The 20,775-nt window shown below is 42.1% G+C and overlaps 6 protein-coding genes and 6 non-coding genes across 14 annotated transcripts in view; 4 read left to right on the top strand and 8 right to left on the bottom strand.

The window, feature by feature from the left end:
- Positions 1-14,726, top strand: part of LOC148681379 (protein NLRC3-like) — a 134,468-nt gene extending 119,742 nt beyond the window's left edge. For both annotated transcript variants that reach the window (XM_088650111.1, XM_088650110.1), the window contains exon 11: positions 14,406-14,726. In XM_088650111.1, the coding sequence (XP_088506237.1) occupies positions 14,406-14,416 (11 nt within the window). In that variant the 3' untranslated portion in view covers positions 14,417-14,726. The remainder of the gene's footprint in view (positions 1-14,405) is intronic.
- Positions 1-20,775, bottom strand: part of LOC148681268 (uncharacterized) — a 482,092-nt gene that overhangs the window by 457,339 nt on the left and 3,978 nt on the right. The gene's annotated exons all lie outside the window — the stretch shown is intronic.
- LOC141377041 (uncharacterized) overlaps positions 1-20,775 on the bottom strand; it is a 441,555-nt gene that overhangs the window by 382,523 nt on the left and 38,257 nt on the right. The window lies entirely within an intron of this gene.
- LOC103910934 (uncharacterized) overlaps positions 1-20,775 on the bottom strand; it is a 492,719-nt gene that overhangs the window by 83,017 nt on the left and 388,927 nt on the right. The gene's annotated exons all lie outside the window — the stretch shown is intronic.
- On the bottom strand, positions 3,324-3,397 carry trnai-aau (transfer RNA isoleucine (anticodon AAU)). The gene has a single exon. It is a non-coding gene; the product is annotated as a tRNA-Ile (tRNA).
- Positions 4,220-4,293, bottom strand: trnai-aau (transfer RNA isoleucine (anticodon AAU)). The gene has a single exon. It is a non-coding gene; the product is annotated as a tRNA-Ile (tRNA).
- trnaq-cug (transfer RNA glutamine (anticodon CUG)) lies at positions 4,400-4,471 on the bottom strand. The gene has a single exon. It is a non-coding gene; the product is annotated as a tRNA-Gln (tRNA).
- On the bottom strand, positions 14,675-15,994 carry LOC148681412 (uncharacterized). The gene is made up of 2 exons (XM_088650840.1): positions 15,714-15,994; positions 14,675-15,629 (listed from the first exon to the last, which is right to left on the bottom strand). Exons 1-2 carry the CDS (start codon positions 15,767-15,769, stop codon positions 15,077-15,079), a joined length of 609 nt encoding a protein of 202 aa, XP_088506966.1. The 5' UTR covers positions 15,770-15,994; the 3' UTR covers positions 14,675-15,076.
- LOC148681413 (uncharacterized) lies at positions 14,731-17,803 on the bottom strand. The gene is made up of 3 exons (XM_088650772.1): positions 16,788-17,803; positions 16,297-16,649; positions 14,731-16,219 (listed from the first exon to the last, which is right to left on the bottom strand). Exons 1-3 carry the CDS (start codon positions 16,921-16,923, stop codon positions 16,037-16,039), a joined length of 672 nt encoding a protein of 223 aa, XP_088506898.1. The 5' UTR covers positions 16,924-17,803; the 3' UTR covers positions 14,731-16,036.
- trnak-uuu (transfer RNA lysine (anticodon UUU)) lies at positions 18,756-18,828 on the top strand. The gene has a single exon. It is a non-coding gene; the product is annotated as a tRNA-Lys (tRNA).
- trnas-uga (transfer RNA serine (anticodon UGA)) lies at positions 18,947-19,028 on the top strand. Its single transcript has one exon. It is a non-coding gene; the product is annotated as a tRNA-Ser (tRNA).
- Positions 19,787-19,859, top strand: trnak-uuu (transfer RNA lysine (anticodon UUU)). Its single transcript has one exon. It is a non-coding gene; the product is annotated as a tRNA-Lys (tRNA).

The following is a 20,775-nucleotide window of genomic DNA, read 5'->3' on the forward strand; positions in this document are numbered from 1 at the left end:
ATTAGTATGCACAGCACTCACCCACAACATTAGAAGTTCAGTTAATATATGACCCTTACATGACCAATACAAATAATTGTTTGATTAAAAGAAAAAGAGACAATAATAATAAAAAACTGATTGCTATTTTACAACACAACCTACCCCAACTCTTAACCCAACCTCACAGTAACAAACCTCCATGTGGGTTTCATTGATTCAATGTCTTGTTCATGGCACAGAATACAACCTATTGCAGTTTATTAAAATCACACCTACCCCAGCCCTAGGCCCAACCTCACAGTAACCTGCTGTGTTTTATTCAATTTTACACCTACCCCAACCCTAAACACAACCTCAGAGTAACCAGTTTTAATTTATTTTTATTTTTATGAATGTCTACTACAGCTACATCAATCGCAAACCCAGCCTACGTGTGGCATAACTGCCGACCCCTTAGAGGTCATCCAGCCAACTTGCAGTGTAATCTCCTCCACTTGTAGGTCTCTGAGCTGCAGCAACACCTAAGTGCTCTGACACAGAGACACAAAAGACTTTTAACCTCCTCTTGGAGAGGAGAGAGTCTCCGACCCTGGATCTCAGGTCTTCTATGGAGGGACTGTCAGGAATCCTGTAAGAGCATCCCATCCACACAACCTCTTGCCATAAAAACAAAGCAGAATGTGTGGTGAAGGAACTCCGGGTTGACAGAGCCTTGTCCTTGCTTCAAGCAATGTGCTAACAAGGTGCTGAACAGAGTGGCACAAAGGATAGCGCTTATGACTATGGATCAGAAGATTCTTGGTTACGGAAACCAAGAAACTGTGAATGAGAGAATGTGTAAGTGTATGAGTGGCACTTGTTCAAGCGGAGCAGGGACGTGCCAGCGATCAGAAAGAACTGGAGTTTGTGCCAAGACTGGGTTTCAAAAGTGGCAATTTCCATATGGTCTAGCAGTCAGGATTCCTGATTTTCACCCAGGTGACGCGGGTTCGACTCCCGGTATGGGAAGGCTTAAGTACTTTTGCTCCTGTCCTTTTTGGCCAGCGGTCGGACTGCAGCTACCTTATAGGGTGTGGTTGTGGAACTGCTACATTATACTTCGAAAGCTCAGTTGGTAGAGGGGAGGACTGTAGGACCAATTCTTAGGTCGTAAGTTCGACTCCAGCTCAAAGGACGTCTTTTGTGCTTAGAGCCGCTTTCTTGCCTTTGCGAAGATATCATCGGCACCACTGCTCGAAGTTCACCATGGAAGTGAAAAGGAAGTTCCCTGACAAGGAATCGAACTCGGGCCGCGGCGGTGAGAGCGCCGAATCCTAATTACTAGACTACCAGGCTAGACCATCAAGCCTAGCTGTGGGCTTCCACCCAGGTGTGCTGCAGCTGCTCTGACAAAAATAACTAACATTTGCAACCTCCTCCTGGAGAAGAGCAAGTCTCAGAGCCTGGATCACAGTTCTTCTTGGGAGGGACTGTCACATGCTCTGTGTTAGAGCATCCTATCGACACCACAACTTGCCATGACAAGAAAGCACAGCAAGCGTTGAAGGAACTGCATGTTGACCGAGCCGTGTCCTCTTTCCAAGCAGCATGCTAATGAGCACTGCTGATGCAGACTGGGCCAGTGGCGCATACTGCCACCTGTAATTCGTGGTTATTCTTGGTTACACCGGCCAATCACGTTTCGAGTTGGAACCAAGATTTTTTTTAATTCTTCGTTACGCTGGCCAATCTTGTCCTGAGCTGGAACCAAGAATCACCCTATTCTTGGTTACGGCAGCCAATCATGTTCCGAGTTACAATGAACGCTATGGCCAATCAGAGCCCTTATAACATTGATGATTTGTACTGTATTAACAGATTTCGTTGTGGATTAATTCGGACAACAATTACAAAGTAAGTATTTTTATAACAAGTTGGTTTAAATAACCATTACAGTAACATTAATTACAACAACACAATTATTATATGATTGTTATAGATGTTATATGACGTTATTTGGTAAGATTAATGTTAGCCGACCAAGCACACTGTACAGTTTTACTACAAACATTTTAATGCAGTTATTATAAATTACTTCACTTTATATTGTCATTTACTACCATAGTTACAATAATGCCCGTGCATTATTCTCACACATTAATGAATCACTTCACTAATAATAAATATAAGGCTCATTTCATCAGTCACTAATTATAAACAAATACTATAATAACGCTCACATATCACTACATCACTAATCATAAACTAATCTAATAATGCTCACGCTTAATACATCACTAATCATAAAGCATAAAACAATATGGATCACGCATGATTGCATAACTAATAATAAAACAATAATATAAGGGTCACAATTTAATCCATCACTAATAATAATAACATTATTATTAGTGATATATTGATGTGTGACCCTTATATTGTTGGTTTATTATTAGTGATGCAATCATGCATGATCCATATTAATTAATTAATAACTGCATTAAAATGTTTGTAGTAAAACTACAGTTTGCTTGGTCGGCTAATATTAATCTTACCAAATAACATTATAAAACATCTATAACAATCATATAATAATTATGTTGTAGTAATTAACGTTACTGTAATGGTTATTCATTTAAACCACCTTGTTAAAAAAATACTTACTTTGCAATTGGTGTCCGAATTAATCCGCAACGAAATCTTTTATTACAATACAAATCATGGATGGTATAAGGGCTCTGATTGGCCATAGCGTTCATTGTAACTCGGAACACGATTGGCTGCCTTAACCAAGAATAGGGTGAATCTTGGTTCCAGCTTGGAACGTGATTGGCCTGGTAAAACCAAGAGTAAAACAAATCTTGGTTCCAGCTCACAAAGTGATTGGCCGGTTTAACCAAGAATAACCACGACTTACAGGTGGCAGTATGAGCTAACCGGCCACTTACTGCCAAGCTTAATAAAAGTCTTCTAGTTGGTGCAGCCCGGGCTAAAGAAAAAAAAATGTAAAAAAAAAATAATAATAAAACAGCCTTGCCAGAAAATAGCAGAATGTCAATACAAGGCGGTGGCAATGTGCATTGATTTCTGAGTAACTCGTCATTCGGCATGCAGGGCTCCTCACACGTTTACTGGAGCAGGACCAGGTAGGGCCTTCAGTCACCTGCCCCTAGTGCACAAAATAAAACAACAGCACTGTTTTGCCGAAACCCAGGATCAAACCAGGAACCTTTAGATCTTCAATCTAACACACTGCCAACTAAGCTATTTCGTTTGCCCTTTCACAAGTATCCTGCAGCATTCATGTCTGTGAGACTAAGCAGAATCCTGAAATGCCTCTGAGGCCTTAAAAGGTAAAAACTTGGCCAGTACGGGGATCGAACCCACGACCTTGGCGTTATTAGCACCACGCTCTAACCAGCTGAGCTAACCGGCCACTTTCTGCCATATTTCCTAAAAAGCTCAGAGTAACTGTCATTTTCCGGCCTTCAAGAGATAAGAATGCTATTCCAGCTTTTTTTGTGCGGTGCTGGAAAAAAAACAAGGTCCCACCAAGATTTGAACTCGGATTGTTGGATTCAGAGTCCAGAGTGCTTTTTTTCTATTTTGACCACGTCGAAAACCGCCCATTTTTGATTGCTCTGAGGGGAATTAGCTCAAATGGTTAAGCACTTGCTTTGCATGCGAGAGGTAGCGGGAACAATGACTGCATTCTCCTCCTCTGTTTTCATGCCTTTTTACATTGGCTTTTATTGCAAAGCTGGTGGCACCTTGAGGGTTTAAAGCGAAACTACTTAGCTTTGCCGGTTTCCGTGTAGTACATATCATTGCAACCCTTCAGAAGCCCTATCAAGTCACAGTTTTCTTTTATTCAGCAGCGTGTCCGCAGTGGGACATCAAAGCGCTAAATACATAGCATTATAAAGTGCTGTCGATCAGGCCATTGGAATCATCGCCAGAAGCAACGTGACTATCTGGGAGGAAGATAGCGTTTTGGTCAAGTGGAAGCAGGTGGACTTAAGGGTGAAGCAGCTAGGCTTTTTGGGTGACTTTCAGTCACCTGACCCTTGTGCACAAAATAGAACAACAGCACTGTTCTGCTGAAACCCGTGATCGAACCAGGGACCTTTAGATCTTCAGTCTAACGCTCTCCAAACTGAGCTATTTCGGCTGCTCATTTAAGGTATCCTGCTGCATTCATGTCTGTGAGACTAAGCAGAATGCTGAAATGCCTCTGAGGCCTTAAAGGGTAAAAGTTTGGCCAGTACGGGGATCGAACCCATGACCTTGGCATTATTAGCACCACACTCTAACCAGCTGAGCTAACCGGCCACTGTCTACCATGATTGCTAAAAAGCTCAGTATAACTGTCAGTCTCCGGCCTTCAAGAGATAAGAATGCTATTCCAGCTTTTTTTGTGCGGTGCTGGTAAAAAACAAGGTCCCACCGAGATTTGAACTCGGATTGCTGGATTCAGAGTCCAGAGTGCTAACCATTACACCATGGAACCTCAAGTCTTCTAGTTGGTGCTGCCCGGGCTAAAGAAAAAAAAATGTAAAAAAAAAAAAAAAAAAAAAACGGCCTTGCCAGAAAGTAGCAGAATGTCAATACAAGGCAGTGCCAATGTGCATTGATTTCTGAGTAACTCGTCATTCGGCATGCAGGGCTCCTCACACGTTTACTGGAGCAGGACCAGGTAGGGCCTTTAAAAGAAAAGCGCACTATTCCAGGCAATTTGACGACTAAATGGCAGGTAGGGCAAAGAGGCCACCACAGAGCAAATGTGATCTTTTTTTTCTAATTTGACCACGTCGAAAATCGCCAATTTTTTGATTGCTCTGAGGGGAATTAGCTCAAATGGTTAAGCGCTCGCTTTGCATGCGAGAGGTAGCGGGAACAATGACTGCATTCTCCATCTCTGTTTTCATGCCTTTTTAAAGCGAAAAGGTTTAAAGTGAAACTCTCCTGATTCAATCATTACCAGAAGCGACGTGACCATCTGGAAGTTAGATAGCTTTTTGGTTAAGTGGAAGCAGTTGGACTTAAGGGTGCAGCAGCAAGGCTTTTTGGGTGACTTTCGGTCACCTAACTCTTGTGCCCAAAACAGAAAAACAACACTATTTTACCAAAGCCTGGATCTAACCAGGGACCTTAAGATCTTCAGTCTAACACTCTCCCAACTGAGCTATTTCAGCTGCCATTTCACAATTTAATATTTCATAGACTAAACGGCGGGCAGGGCAAAGAGGCCACCACAGAGCAGATGTGATTTTTTTTTTTTTTTTGACCACGCCAAAAACTACTAATTTGAATTTTTCCGAGGGGAATTAGCTCAAATGGTAGAGCGCTCGCTTAGCATAGGAAGGGGCCCAATCTTCTCGCTCACTCGCAAGCGAACAAGCCGCAAAAAAACGAAAAAATGCGTCAAATTTCGCTTGCAGTAGTGTTCGCGGCTTTGTGACTGTGCATAATGTGGTATTTTGGTTGCATATTGCATGTCATTCTAAATGTCATTTTTTGCGTGCTGGATTCGAACACACGATCTGTGTAACACAATATCCAATCAGTGTCGGTTTCAGCGGAGCCAATCAGCTGCGCTCTTATTGAAATTTTACTGACGTAACACAGGCAATTATATTGATATTACTATTATTATGTGGATATTGTTCTTAAAAAGCATATTACGTTAATTAAAAATGAATGAAAATGTTTCAATTAAACATATGTATGCATGTTTATGTATATATAAGTATATTATATATATTTATGTATTAATATATAAATATATACTATATATATATATATATATATATATATATATATATATATATATTAATATATGTTATATTTCTTTATGTAATAACTTTAAATGAATGCACACAAAGACAAGTAATATGCAAAATGGTTTATTAAAATGAATACAAATATTAAAATCGCAAAACAATTTAAAAAATGTAAAAAACAAAATAAAAACATATCTTAAAGAGCCCATATTATGGGTTTTTGAAAATTCCCCTCCATGTAGTGTGTAACACAGCTCTAAGTGAAGTGAAGTATCCAGCTAAGGCTTAAATCTGTAAGAATACAGTGTTTAAAACGGTTGATTCATCTATAAAAGAGTCGACTCATAGTGCTTCAAACAAGTCGCCTTAATACCGACTCATTAGGTGTTTCGCCATGACGTACGAACGAAACCAAGTTATTCACGTGCACGCGCAAACCCGGGAGATTTCAAACCTGAGGCCCCGCCCTCTGACGCAGAAACCCAGACACACACACACACCCACAAACACACGCACACCCACAAACACACGCACACAAACATGCCGGTCGATTGAAGTAACACTGCAGATGGACATTATATTGAGTCTCTACCCAAAGATGAAACCTCAGCATTATAACCAAGCAGTTGGAAACTTCTGGAAGCTACATGCTACAAAGAATACTTCATCTGAGTTTGTTAAAGGAAGGATCAGTAAAGAGTAACTGATGGACGTCAGGATGGGTTTCTTCCATTTCTCAAGTGTAAGTACGTGCGGTTAAAGTTGTTGCCTCGTTTACTCTAGCTTGCAAATGTATTTAGTTGTAATTTGTTACTTGTAACCGCGTGTACTGTATCAGGTTAACTGGATATATTATCTTATCGCGTGCAAAGTCACGTTAAAAACGCGACGCATGCTGTTTGTTTATGGAGCTCCGTGCTAGAGTTCTGCTCCCGCGATTTATTCGGAAATTTATTCCCGCGCCGCAGAAATCTGGCGCGGGGACAGCCGCGGGAATAAATTTCAGAATAAATCGCGGGAGCGGTCGGTAACGGGTTTAATTTGGGACGGGAGCGGGCTGTCTAGCAATATCACGGATATTGCTATGCGAATTAGAAAGAGAGAGTCTGCGTGGTGCTTGTGTGTGTGTTAGTGCACACGCGCGCGTATGAGAGAGAGCGAGAGAGAGAGAGAGAGAGAGAGAGAGAGAGCGAACGAACGAGCTTTGTGTGCTTTGTGCTGTGTGTGTGTGTTTATACAGACAGCTTGGCTGTCTGGACTGTATACTGGGTGATTTTTGGTTGTGTTCTCCGCTCTAGCGGGACCGGGCGCGGCGGGCAGAAAACGGAGCGGGTTCTCAGGCTAAAACCTGGCGGGTGCGGGCGGAAGTGGGAGCGTTGTCATCCGGAGGTGTGTGTGTGTTTTTGTGTGTGTGTGTGGTATGGCGAGTACACGACTGTCTCCTTCGTTCGGTTATCCGTGGCACTATCCACTCGCCATAGTGTGGCAGCTAAAATCCACGTCTACACTATCGAGCGTGTATGAACTGTGATTACTTTTTAAATTGCTGATTAGCTATTGGCCATTTCCCTCTCTGACTGAAGGCAGTCGACCAATCGCGACAGACTGTCATCGGTCCAATCAGCGCAGATTAGCTCCGCGCTAAGGAGGGGTTTGGGAACAAATGAATCACTGGACGATTCATACAGGAGTCGCTGGGATAATTAGCTAAAAATAAATGCAGATTATAAGACCATGAAAGGGTTTTTTGACCTTGCATGCATATTAGACTGTTGTTGGAGACCCTTACAACCAGGATATGACCCTATTTCATGTATAATATGGGCTCTTTAATATATAAACTATATAATATACAATAAATAAAAACAATACAATATATATTTATTTATTATGCACATATAATATATTAAAACAATATTATTTATAAATATATTTATTTATTATACACATTATATAAAAACAATATATATATATATTTATTTTTATATACACAATATATTAAACAATATAAATAAATAATAAAACGCAAGAGTGGGGGCACATAATATATAAAATATAGTATTTAAGCAATGTATAATATGTTATTTTTTAAAGAAATATAAATATATTTTTACATAAAATATACACAAATATTAAATAAGTACACACAAGACAAAATAAGAGTGGGCCTATAAGTGCCACTTTAAAATGCTAAATATTAACACACAATAATTAAATAAAATGAAAGAGAGAGAGAGAGAGAGTACCCATGTAACATTTACAAAAATATATACAGCAATTTGTCCTTTATTCTGAAGCTGGAGTTTGTCCTTTATTTTGCTGGTCCTGTTCTGCCAACCAGTTCTCTAAGGATTTGCCATTTGAAATTTGCAGGCAAATGTGGCATTACCAAATCGGCTATGGCCAAACTCCTTAGTCTTGGGTTGCCCACATTTGCTGCAAACATTTGTTACGACCCTGTCTTCTCTTTCCTACCTTTCGGTGGCCTCGCCATGTGACGTCACCGTTAATTAGTTAATTTATGGGTGGAGAAAGTATATATTTGAATTTTTTTGTGAAGAACGGCACTTCCTCTGGTGGACCGTTATTCCACAGAGAGGTCATTTTGCTCCAACTCTTTTGTGTTGCCGTCTTATGTTTTGTTTTGTATTAGTTGAGAGAATTTCACCTGCTTTCTTATTTATTTCAAATCCCTAGACAGTTTGTTATACTTTATTATTCCCTTTAATAAATGTTTTTTTCATTATATATCTTTTTGTGTGTCTGATCCTTTTTATGGTACGGTCGGGAGCGAGCTGGCCGTAACATAAATTGGGGGCTCGTCCGGGATTCCTTTATGCGGGTGAGTAGTTTTTTTGGATTGGCTATTCACCTTTATATACTAGAAACTCCGGTTAGAAAGAGTGTATCCAGCTGGGTTGTGAATACAATCCTTCCATCGGTGCACTGTTTGTTGTTTTGTTTATTATTTTGCCTTTCTTATTTTTGGAGGTTATCCTAGGTGGAGATTTTAATCTCTGTCGGGGGTACGCTTTCGGACTTTTGGTCTAAAGACCGATTGTCACTGAGCTCAGCGTTTAATGCCGCCCCGAGCCTGGTACACCTCTGAAGACTAGATAGGAATTAGTTAGTTTTCTTCTTAGATAGGAGCTGGAGTTTCTCTGAGTATAAAGGTGAATATTTTTTTTGTTACTGACGGCGTTTGTGATTCGTGCGCTTCTCTCTTCCTCGCGTACCTACGTTTCCGACTTGTGGTAAGTCTTTGAAGTTTTTTGTGAATGGGTAGATGCGTAACGTTCAGTTGTAGTTCATTCCGAAGCAGTGGCTTCTGGGAATTGTAGTTTTTGTACAGAGGGCAGTTTCCGGGTGAGTACGGGAGTGTTTGTTTGTTTATTTGTGTTGTATTCGTGAATGCTAATACAAAAATGTCTTCAGTACTCGATGATTTTTTTTGCTTGTCCCTCGGAAGCTTTAATTGAGCGTTGTACAAAGGAAGAATTAATACAAATTGCCGAGCGTTTTAGCATCGATCTCACTACACATGATAAGAAAAAAAAGGACACCCTTATAGCAACTTTGAAACGATCTCTGGTTGAAAGGGGAGTTTTAGAGGTAAGAACTGCTGTTCTTTGTGAATCTTCAGTGTTTTCTTCCTGTGATATTGATGTGGAAAGTGAGTTAAAATTCCCAGAGATGTCAATACAAGAGAAACAGCTGTGTTTAGATGCAGAAAAGCTCCGTGCTGATCGCGAGGGTCGCGCTATAAAAGAGAGAGAAACAGAACGGGAATTTGAAGCTAGGAAACTAGAACAACAGTTGTCTGTACGAAAATTTGAACTTGAGTTAGAGAGAGAACGGAAAGAGAGAGCGTTTCAGTTAAAGAAGTTGGAGTTGGAATTAGCAGCAAAACGAGCGGAAACACCGTGAGCTGACGTGCATCCGGTGCCAGAACAGTCGTCTGCATTAGTGTTTGATGTTCATCGAAACATGAGATTAGTTCCGCCATTTTCTGAAAAAGAGGTAGAAAAATATTTTGATCATTTTGAGCGTGTTGCTTTATCGCTGAAATGGCCAAAACAGTTTTGGACTTTGTTGTTGCAGTGTGTTTTCACAGGAAAAGCTCAAGATATTTATTCTGCTCTCACCCTGGAACAAAGTGGTATGAAACTGTGAAAACTGCTGTATTGCATGCATATGAACTGGTGCCTGAGGCATATCGTCAAAAATTTAGAAATTTAATCAAAACTGAAAATTGTACATTTGTTGAATTTGCAAGGGAAAAAGAGAGTCTATTTGAGCGATGGTGCACTTCAATGAAAGTTGAAACTAAAGAGCAGTTAAGAGAATTGTTACTTCTAGAGGAGTTTAAACACTGTGTTCCTTCTGCTGTAGCTACTTATTTAAATGAACACAAAGTGAGTAAACTTGCAGATGCTGCCATTATGGCTGATGAATTTGTTTTAACTCATCAGGGCACATTTAGTTCAGCCAGTTTTCGAAGTGACATGAATAAGTTTAGGTCTTGTCAAGTCAAACAAAAGCCTGCTGTGTTTGGACAAAATATAAGGGCACCTGTTGTTGGTAATATTGGAAAAACCATTGTTTCAAGAGACCTCATCTGTTTCTATTGCAAAAAGTCTGGCCATAAAATTTCTGAATGCCCTGTTCTGAAAAAGAAAGAGAAATTTTCAAAACCTGTTTCTCTTGTCGCCCCATCGACTGTAGATGACACTTTCATAGAAAGTGCTGGTCATTTATCTCATTCCTGTGGTGCATTGTTTGACCAAAAGGTGAATGATTTTGTTGATTATACACCCTTTATCACTGAAGGAGCTGTGTCTTTATTAGGTTCTGAGGAAATGGTCCCTGTGCGTATCCTCCGAGACACTGGATCAGCACAGTCATTTCTTTTGGAAGGAGTGTTGCCTTTAAGTTCTGAAACTGCTACTGGAACTTGTGTATTGGTAAGAGGTTTTGAAATGGGATTTGTTGACGTGCCATTACACCGAATTCATCTTTCCTCAACCATAATCTCTGGTGATGTTGTAGTTGGTGTTCGATCTGCACTTCCAGTTCCTGGAATTACATTTATTTTAGGAAATGATTTAGCTGGGGGAAATGTTTGGGGAGAGAGTAAGGTGACTGCTTTGCCCATAGTAATATCTGCACCTAGTAAATCTGATGTTGAAAAGAGTAACATCTTCTCTAATTTGTTTCCAGCCTGTGCAGTCACCCGATCAATGGCAAAACAACTGCCTGAAAACCAAGCTACAGATGTTTCACTTGGTAACACTTTCTTTTCCACTGTTGATTCGGGTGAATTTACATGTGATCTGCCAGAGAGTCCTGAAAAAGGCAAAAATATCTGCTCTTCACCATCCCCTGATCTGGAGGAAATTACAAATTCACCCCAAAGCCTAGACTCTAATGCCACTGAGGTTTTACATACTGTTCCTTCTGATGTTGATAAGTATCCTTTAACTTCTCTGTTGCAGGTTCCCAGAGAGGAACTAATTCATGCACAGCAGCTTGATGACACATTGAAAACCGTAGTCTCCCAAGCAGGGTCTAATATGGGTGATCTTTCTTCTTATTTCTTTGAAGATGGTCTACTTTGTCGGAGAGTGGCCATGTTTGATGACAGTTTAAAGTCTAGAACCCAGATTGTAGTCCCTCTTGCTTTTAGGGAATCTGTGATGCAGTTAGCCCATCAAGGACTCGCTGGTCATACAGGCGTTCGGAAAACCTATTATGCATAGTATTATGCGACAGTTTTACTGGCCTGGAGTAAAACGAGATGTGGCCAGATTTATACGTTCCTGTCACACATGTCAACTTACTGGTAAGCCAAATCAAAAAGTGCCAACCGCTCCATTACAGCCTATTCCTGTGACATCTAACCCTTTTACACCATTTGATTATTGATTGTGTTGGTCCTTTACCTCGTTCCAGGGCTGGTCATCACTATCTCCTTACCATTATGTGCCAGACTACCCGTTATCCTGCGGCTTACCCACTGAGATCTATAACTACGAAGTCCATTCTGAAGGCCCTTACTGATTTTATGTCTATCTTTGGTATACCCAAAGTGATTCAATCAGACCAACGTTCTAACTTCATGTCCAAACAATTTGCAAAAGCCCTCCGTCAACTTCGAGTTAAACACAATATTTCTAGTGCATATCATCCACAGAGCCAGGGAGCGCTTGAAAGATTTCATCAAACCCTGAAGTCTCTTTTAAGGTCATATTGTGTGGAGCTCGATGGTGATTGGGAAGAAGGCCTGCCATGGTTGCTATTAGCTATACGTGAGGTAACTCAAGAAAGTATTGGCTTTAGCCCAAATGAATTAGTTTTTGGACATGAAATACGAGGGCCCACTACTGTTTTGGCTGATGTGTGGCATTCATCTAAACCTCCTGACAACCTTATAGATTATGTAAGTGGTTTTCGTCGTAGACTTTATGAGATGCAAGCTGTTGCTAAAAAGAAATTGGGTAAGTCACAAAAGAAAATGCAGCAACACTTTGACAAGAAGGCCAAATTTTTGCTAGTTTTCAGACAGGTGATCAGGTTTTAGCGTTGTTGTCTCTTCCTACTAATCCATTCCAAGCGAAATTCACTGGACCTTACAGCGTAGCTAAACGTCTTTCAGACAATAATTATTTGTTGAATACTCCTGAACGTCGCAAGAAAGTTCAGGTTTGTCACATTAATTTGTTGAAACCTTTTGTTGCTCCTGTTTGTTCTGCCTCTGTCAGTGTGGCGCCCCTATGTGATCATTCTGGTTTAGAACACCTCTCTGTGTTCCCTTCTCTGTCTTGCAGTATGGGTGAGGTCTTATCTGAGAAAAATGAGGATGGGAGTCTTCTGTCCCAAGGGAAAATAGATGGACGCCTTAACAACTCTCAGATTCTTTCTGATTTGTCTGGCCATCTGTCTTATTTGACGGAAGATGAGAGAAATTACATCATTGAATTAGTGATGTCATTTCCTTCACTTTTTTTGGATGTCCCTGGTCGCACTACTGTCATTGAACATGACATTGATGTAGAAAATTCTTGTCCTATCAAACAAAATGCTTATAGGGTCAATCCAATAAAACGAGAGCTTTTAAAAAGAGAGGTGAACTACCTACTTGCTCATAATTTGGCTGAACCAAGTTTTAGTTCCTGGAGTTCCCCTTGTGTATTGGTGAACAAACCTGATGGTTCATATCGGTTTTGCACAGATTATAGAAGATTAAATTCTTTTACCAAACCAGACTGTTGGCCTCGAATAGATGACTGTGTAGATCATGTTGGCTCTGCCAAATATGTAAGTAAGTTTGATCTACTTAAGGGCTATTGACAAGTACCTTTAACTGCTCGGGCAAGAGAATTATCTGCTTTCGTTACCCCAGACTCTTTCCTTCAATACACTGTGATGCCTTTTGGGGTCCGTAATGCCCCCGCAACATTCCAACGATTGGTTAATCGTGTATTGCATGGAATGTCTGGATGCGAGGCTTATCATGACGATGTCGTTTTGTATAGTTCTACCTGGTCTGAACATCTTGATCAAATCAAAGACCTATTTTCACGTTTGGCAGAGGCTAATTTAACAATCAATCTTGCGAAGTCCGAATTTGGAAAAGCCACAGTCACCTATTTGGGTAAAATAGTGGGAAACGGGTACGTTAAACCAATTGGAGCAAAAGTTGAAGCCATTTGTAATTTTCCAACTCCCAGTAATCAGCGTGAATTACGACGATTTCTTGGGATGATTGGTTACTACCGGAGTTTTTTTAAAAACTTTGCTAGTATCGTTTCACCTTTGACTGATTTATTGAGTACAAAAATTGAGTACCAGTGGTCGGAGACATGTCAACAAGCCTTTGAAAATTGTAAGGCCTTGTTAGCTAGTTCCCCAGTTTTGACAGCTCCCAACTTTGAGAAGTCCTTCCGTCTCGCAGTTGATGCTAGTGGTTGTGGTGCAGGCGCGGTTCTTTTGCAAGAGGATTTAAATCAAGTAGAACACCCTGTAAGCTACTTTTCAAAAAAGTTTAATCGTCATCAACAGGTTTATTCCCTCATTGAAAAGGAAGCCCTTGCTCTTGTTCTGGCTGTACAACATTTTGAGGTTTATTTAGGGTCGATCGCCGCACCGATTGTTGTTTATACTGATCATAACCCCTTGGTTTTTTTAAATCGGATGAAAAACCGAAACCAACGAATCATGCGATGGAGTCTAATTTTACAGCCTTTCCATCTTGAAATTAAGCATGTGCGCGGGAAAGATAATGTGATCGCAGATACACTCTCTAGAGCAGGGGTGGCCAACCCTGTTCCTGGAGAGCCACCTTCCTGCAGATTTCAGTTGCTACCCATATCAAACACACCTGAACCAATTAATTAGGACCTGAACACCACGTGATAATCACACGCAGGTGTGTTTGATATGGGTTGCAACTGAAATCTGCAGGAAGGTGGCTCTCCAGGAACAGGGTTGGCCACCCCTGCTCTAGAGTATAACTATTCATATTGCATGTTTCACTTTTGTTGTTCTTTTTGCACTTCTAGGGCCCAGAGGTGCTGGAAGAGGAGGAAGAGTGAGCTGTTTTATGAAAGGATGTATTTCTGTAATTGTTTGCTAATTTTTTTTCTTTTTGATTCTTTGCAGAATCTTTTTGAGGAGGGAGGTGTTACGACCCTGTCTTCTCTTTCCTACCTTTCGGTGGCCTCGCCATGTGACGTCACCGTTAATTAGTTAATTTATGGGTGGAGAAAGTATATATTTGAATTTTTTTGTGAAGAACGGCACTTCCTCTGGTGGACCGTTATTCCACAGAGAGGTCATTTTGCTCCAACTCTTTTGTGTTGCCGTCTTATGTTTTGTTTTGTATTAGTTGAGAGAATTTCACCTGCTTTCTTATTTATTTCAAATCCCTAGACAGTTTGTTATACTTTATTATTCCCTTTAATAAATGTTTTTTTCATTATATATCTTTTTGTGTGTCTGATCCTTTTTATGGTGCGGTCGGGAGCGAGCTGGCCGTAACACATTAAAAGTAACCGCACGCACATACTTCCTTTTGTGGACTCTACTTTCCTTCTCCTGTTCCCGTGCAGGTGCAGGTGGAGGAACAGCAGGTGCAGGTGCAGGTGGAGGAACAGCAGGTGCAGGTGGAGCAGGTGCAGGTAGAGGAACAGCAGGTGCAGGTGAAGCTGGGACTGTACTGGATGTTGGTGCATCAAATGATGGAATCACCATTGACACACTCATGTCTGGGTTAAAAACAAGTGTGCCAAACAATGATCCAGGTCCTGAAATGGGCTGCATAACACCTGGTGCTATGGGGGGGTGGTGCAATGGGGCACACCGTGCTGGGGGTCGGTGGAAAGGAGCACACCGTGGTGGGGGCAGACACAATGGGGCACACTGTGGTGGGGGCCGGCGCAATAGGGCGCACTGTGGTGGAGGCTGGTATGATGGGGCACACTGGTGGAGGCTGGCGAGATGGGGCACACTGTGGTAAAGGTCGGTGTGACGGAGCACACCATGGTAGGGGCCGGTGCAATGTGGCAGACTGTGGTGGGGGTTGGCGCGATGGGGCATACCGTCGTGGGGGCCGGTGGAAAGGAGCACACCGTGGTGGCATCCGGCAGAAAGGAGCAAACTGTGGTGGTTGTAGAAGCAGACTTTCGACCAGGTCGAAGAAGAGGTGCCTGTCCTTCTTTATTTGGAGGAAAGACAAACTGGTGTTTGGGGCCTGATGTTGATGGTGCCTCGTCCAATTTTTCCCTCTGCAAAGGAAGCTGCGTATCTCGCACAGCAATTGGATCAAGTGGAGTCAGTCCCTGAGTGAGTACACACATTTCATGATCCTTTTGCCTCCGTTGAAACCTGATAATAAATTATATGTATTATACATATATATTCATTTAGAAGTATTCAGGTAATTTAAAGAAAATAATGTGCTTTGCTTACCACTGAATAAGCGTCTTCTGGTTTAGCTCAAAAAGCTGGATCACTGTTTCATCCATCAGCCTGCGACTGCCAAGCACCAGATCCCGGATGTGGTGGTAATCGGACAGTATTTTAGACCACCTGGGCGTGCGAACACCAGCCTTCTTGGAAGTGGACTTGTGAACGGCACACAGCTTTGTACAAATGGCCTCAACCAAGCGGCTGGTGCTAGGCCACTGTGCTGGACCCCCAGGATGTCCAATCAGACAGTGCTTGACGCTCTCCACACCTGGAGTGACTCCAGAGCGCTAAGGTGCCTTAAAGCGCCCATGTATCAGCTGAGGCTAATGTCGAGGCTGGTAGTTGATGCGCTGTTTATCAACATCCAGGAGAGCTGTCCACAGCTGGATGGCCTCTGTCACCTGCAGGTCAGTGAGGTAAGGAGCCTCACGAAGACCTACCAAATAAGCAGCCAGATCCTGGACCTTGTCCCACCCAGCAATGCCATAAGGTCCAATGACTACTCCCTGGTAAATACATAATAAATTTAGTATATGTGGAATAAAAAAAGACTAAATCAAATTAAGTTCTTAATATATCTTACCTGAGCCTCAACAGAGAGACTGTCTCCAGACTTGGATGGCTGTGACGGCACTGAGGGGGCTGGGCTAGGAAGCTGTCCTTCTCCACCAGCTGATGTGGACGGCTCAGCCAGTAATGCTGGGGACTGAGGCAGAGGCGAAGATAAGGGGCTGTTTCTGAGATCACGGCAGGGGTCATCCTCATACAGCACTGGAACTGTGATGTCCTCCATGATCTCCTCCTCAAACCCGTCATCTTGTAGATCCTCGTCATCTACTTCCTCCACCAGCCTGTCTTCCTCCTCTGGGTTCTGGAGCACCGGAGTCAGGGTTTTGCCGGTCTGGCTGTAAAGGTGCTCCATTCCCAGCAATTCAACTTAAAAAAAATATAACAATAAAAAAACATATATTAAATAAAACTAATGATAAAATAAACATTTAGATTACCATTTTGTGTAGTACATTAAAAGCTTAATGAATAACTTCCATAACAACTAATTAATGGATTTCTTGCCTGTATATGCTCCAGGAGGGTGATAGCGGTTATCCCAGGGCTTGCGTCCTGAGACATATCTTTTGGTGGACAATGAGCATTGTGTTTTTCCTCTCTCTCTCCCTGCAGGTAACTGTGTCCACCTGGTAGCAATCATTGGATCTTTCTAGAGAGGAGAGAGAGTATTTAACCTGAGCTGCACTTCAAACCAGTGTTGGTGGTGTTAAGTGCAGTGGCTGAGCTTTTCTCCAAATTCAGACCTGACTCATGAGGTGAACCGATCAATTCTTTTTCCGGCTCTAAATGCGTATGATGGGCTCATGATGAACGAGTGACTCAGACCCAATAGAGGACTCAAGAGATGAACGGATCAATTCTTTTTCCAGCTCTAAACGCGTATGATTGGCCCGTGAGGAACGAATGACTGAAATCCGATAGAGGACTCGAGAGATGAACGGATCAATTATTTTTTTCGGCTCTAAATGCGTATTATTGGCCCGTGAGGAATCATTGACTCAGACCCGATAGAGGACTCGAGAGATGAACGGATCAAATATTTTTCCTGCTCTAAACGCGTATGATTGGCCCGTAATGAACGAGTGACTCAGACCCGATAGAGGACTCGAGAGGTGAACGGATCAAATCTTTTTCGGCTCTAAACGCATATGATTGGTTTCTGCCTTTCCGCAATGAACGACACGAAATGTGATGAAGACTTGAAATAACGATACCACCTGCACAAATGTACGCACGCGCAAATTAACAAATCACTCCCTGAGAGGACTTGTAGTTCCCAAATCATATTGAAGATTCGTTTAAAATGAACGAAATGTTCATGATCGACCCATTACTAAACCTGGTTAGATACCTGCTCCAGTCAGGGATTGAACCTTGTGATCTACCCAAAGTGTTATTTATGGACATATTTCTTGAACCAGTACTGTTTTATATGCATTGAGTAGTTTCTGGTGGGCAAAAAATACAAAATATAACCTTAATTTCGCTTCTTTCTTTCTCAATTTCTCAAATTTTCTTATTTTTCTTGTGCATTTTTCTTCCCCTTCCAAAACAGACTATTGTTCCCCAGCTTTAGCGGAGTCGGTAGAGGGTCCAGGGTTCAAGTCTGTGTTCGGGCATGAGAGACTCTTTGTGGAGCCACAGCTTTTGCCGTTGAGCTATCGCTTGCTGAAAGTTTCATCTGAATGCACAACACGTGTACTAGGCATGAGGACATGGGAGAACAGGCAGTCTTGTAGTCATGGCTAAGTGGTTAAGGCGATCGACTAGAAATCCGTTGGGGTATTCTCCCGCAGGTTCAAGTTCTGCCAACTATACCCACATCCTGTTCCTTTTTAAAATTGCAGCAGTCATCAATTGTTTGCATTTCCATTGTTTCATGGGAAAAGCGTTGTGCTGGTAGGAGGAGAAAAACAACAGTGTGTTCTCACTGAAGAGAAAGGGGCATATCACATGGAGGAACATACCACACATAGGTCACAAGGGCTGTTTCATAGCTCGCCATCCGTTATCTCCAGCCTTCTTTTAGTGCAGGCTGTGCTAATGGCACGTCCTGAATGTTTACGTTTCCTAAAGTGTGGAAGACTAGGGATATGATATAAGAGAAATAGGATCTTTGATGCCAGCATGCTGTGTAGATAAGTACTGATCAAGTCACGCTTCTAAGGCATGGAAGGAATCTTTTCAATTGTTGAGTGTCCATTCATTGCCACAACAGCAGAAAGACATTCTGCAGTTATCATTGATCTATTTAATGTCTCCTACATGACATGAGGTCCAAACTATTGTGTTGTACTGATGTCTACACCTACAAAAACCATAAACCCAACCTCAAAGTAACCTGTCGTGTTTTAGCAACATCCACACCAACCATAAGCTTAAAACCCCATCTCACGGTAAACTTTAGTGTACTGTAAAGGTCTGCGCCGACCACAACCCAAACCTTGCCTACTTGTAAATTACTGTTGTGGAGCCTGGATAGCTCAGTCGGTAGAGCATCAGACTTTTAATCTGAGGGTCCAGGGTTCAAGTCCCTGTTCGGGCGTGTGACGCTCATTTTGTGGAGCCACAGCTTTTGCCGTTGAGCTATCGCTTGATGAAAGTTTCATCTGGATGCACAATATGTGTACTAGGCATAAAGAAATGGCAGTACAGGCAGTCTAGTAGTCGTGGCCGAGTGGTTAAGGCGATGGACTTGAAATCCATTGGGGTCTCCCCGCGCAGGTTCGAATCCTGCCGACTACGTCTTCCCCGTGTTTAAAATTGCAGCAGTCATCAATTTTTTGCATTTCCATTGTTTCTTGGGAAAAGCGTTGTGCTGGTAGGAGGAGAAAAACAACAGAGTGTTCTCACTGAAGAGAAAGGGGCTTATCACAGGGAGGAACATACCACACATAGGTCACAACAGCTGTTTCATAGCTCGCTGTGATTGTATAGTGGTTAGTACTCTGCGTTGTGGCTGCAGCAACCCTGGTTCGAATCCGGGTCATGGCAGGTTTTTCAAGGTGACATTGGTGTCGCACTCTGTGTTGCCATCCGTTATCTCCAGCCTTCTTTTAGTGCAGGCTGTGCTAATGGCACGTCCTGAATGTTTACGTTTCCTAAAGTGTGGAAGACTAGGGATATGATATAAGAGAAATAGGATCTTTGATGCCAGCATGCTGTGTAGATAAGTACCGATCAAGTCACGCTTCTAAGGCATGGAAGGAATCTTTTCAATTGTTGAGTGTCCATTCATTGCCACAACAGCAGAAAGACATTCTGCAGTTATCATTGATCTATTTAATGTCTCCTACATGACATGAGGTCCAAACTATTGTGTTGTACTGATGTCTACACCTACAAAAACCATAAACCCAACCTCAAAGTAACCTGTCGTGTTTTAGCAACATCCACACCAACCATAAGCTTAAAACCCCATCTCACGGTAAACTTTAGTGTACTGTAAAGGTCTGCGCCGACCACAACCCAAACCTTGCCTACTTGTAAATTACTGTTGTGGAGCCTGGATAGCTCAGTCGGTAGAGCCTCAGACTTTTAATCTGAGGGTCCAGGGTTCAAGTCCCTGTTCGGGCATGTGACGCTCATTTTGTGGAGCCACAGCTTTTGCCGTTGAGCTACCGCTTGATGAAAGTTTCATCTGGATGCACAATATGTGTACTAGGCATAAAGAAATGGCAGTACAGGCAGTCTTGTAGTCGTGGCCGAGTGGTTAAGGCGATGTACTAGAAATCCATTGGCCTCTCCCCGCGCAGGTTCGAATCCTGCCGACTACGTCTTCCCCGTGTTTAAAATTACAGCAGTCATCAATTTTTTGCATTTCCATTTTTTCTTGGGAAAAGCGTTGTGCTGGTAGGAGGAGAAAAACAACAGAGTGTTTTCACTGAAAAGAAAGGGGCTTATCACAGGGAGGAGCATACCACACATAGGTCACAACAGCTGTTTCATAGCTAGCTGTGATCGTATAGTGGTTAGTACTCTGTGTTGTGGCCGCAACAACCCCAATTCGAATCTGGATTACGGCAGGTTTTTCAAGGTGACATTGGTGTCGCACTCTGTGTTGCCATCCGTTATCTCCAGCCTTCTTTTAGTGCAGGCTGTGCCAATGGCACGTCCTGAATGTTTACGTTTCCTAAAGTGTGGAAGACTTGGGATATGATATAAGAGAAATAGGATCTTTGATGCCAGCATGCTGTGTAGATAAGTACTGATCAAGTCACGCTTCTAAGGCATGGAAGGAATCTTTTCAATTGTTGAGTGTCCATTCATTGCTACAACAGCAGAAAGACATTCTGCAGTTATCATTGATCTATTTAATGTCTCCTACATGACATGAAGTCCAAACTATTGTGTTGTACTGATGTCTACACCTACAAAAACCATAAACCCAACCTCAAAGTAACCTGTCGTGTTTTAGCAACATCCACACCAACCATAAGCTTAAAACCCCATCTCACGGTAAACTTTAGTGTACTGTAAAGGTCTGCGCCGA

This window comes from Danio rerio, chromosome 4, assembly GCF_052040795.2.
Source record: "Danio rerio strain M-AB ecotype USA chromosome 4, GRCz13ab, whole genome shotgun sequence".
Lineage (NCBI taxonomy): Eukaryota > Metazoa > Chordata > Actinopteri > Cypriniformes > Danionidae > Danio > Danio rerio.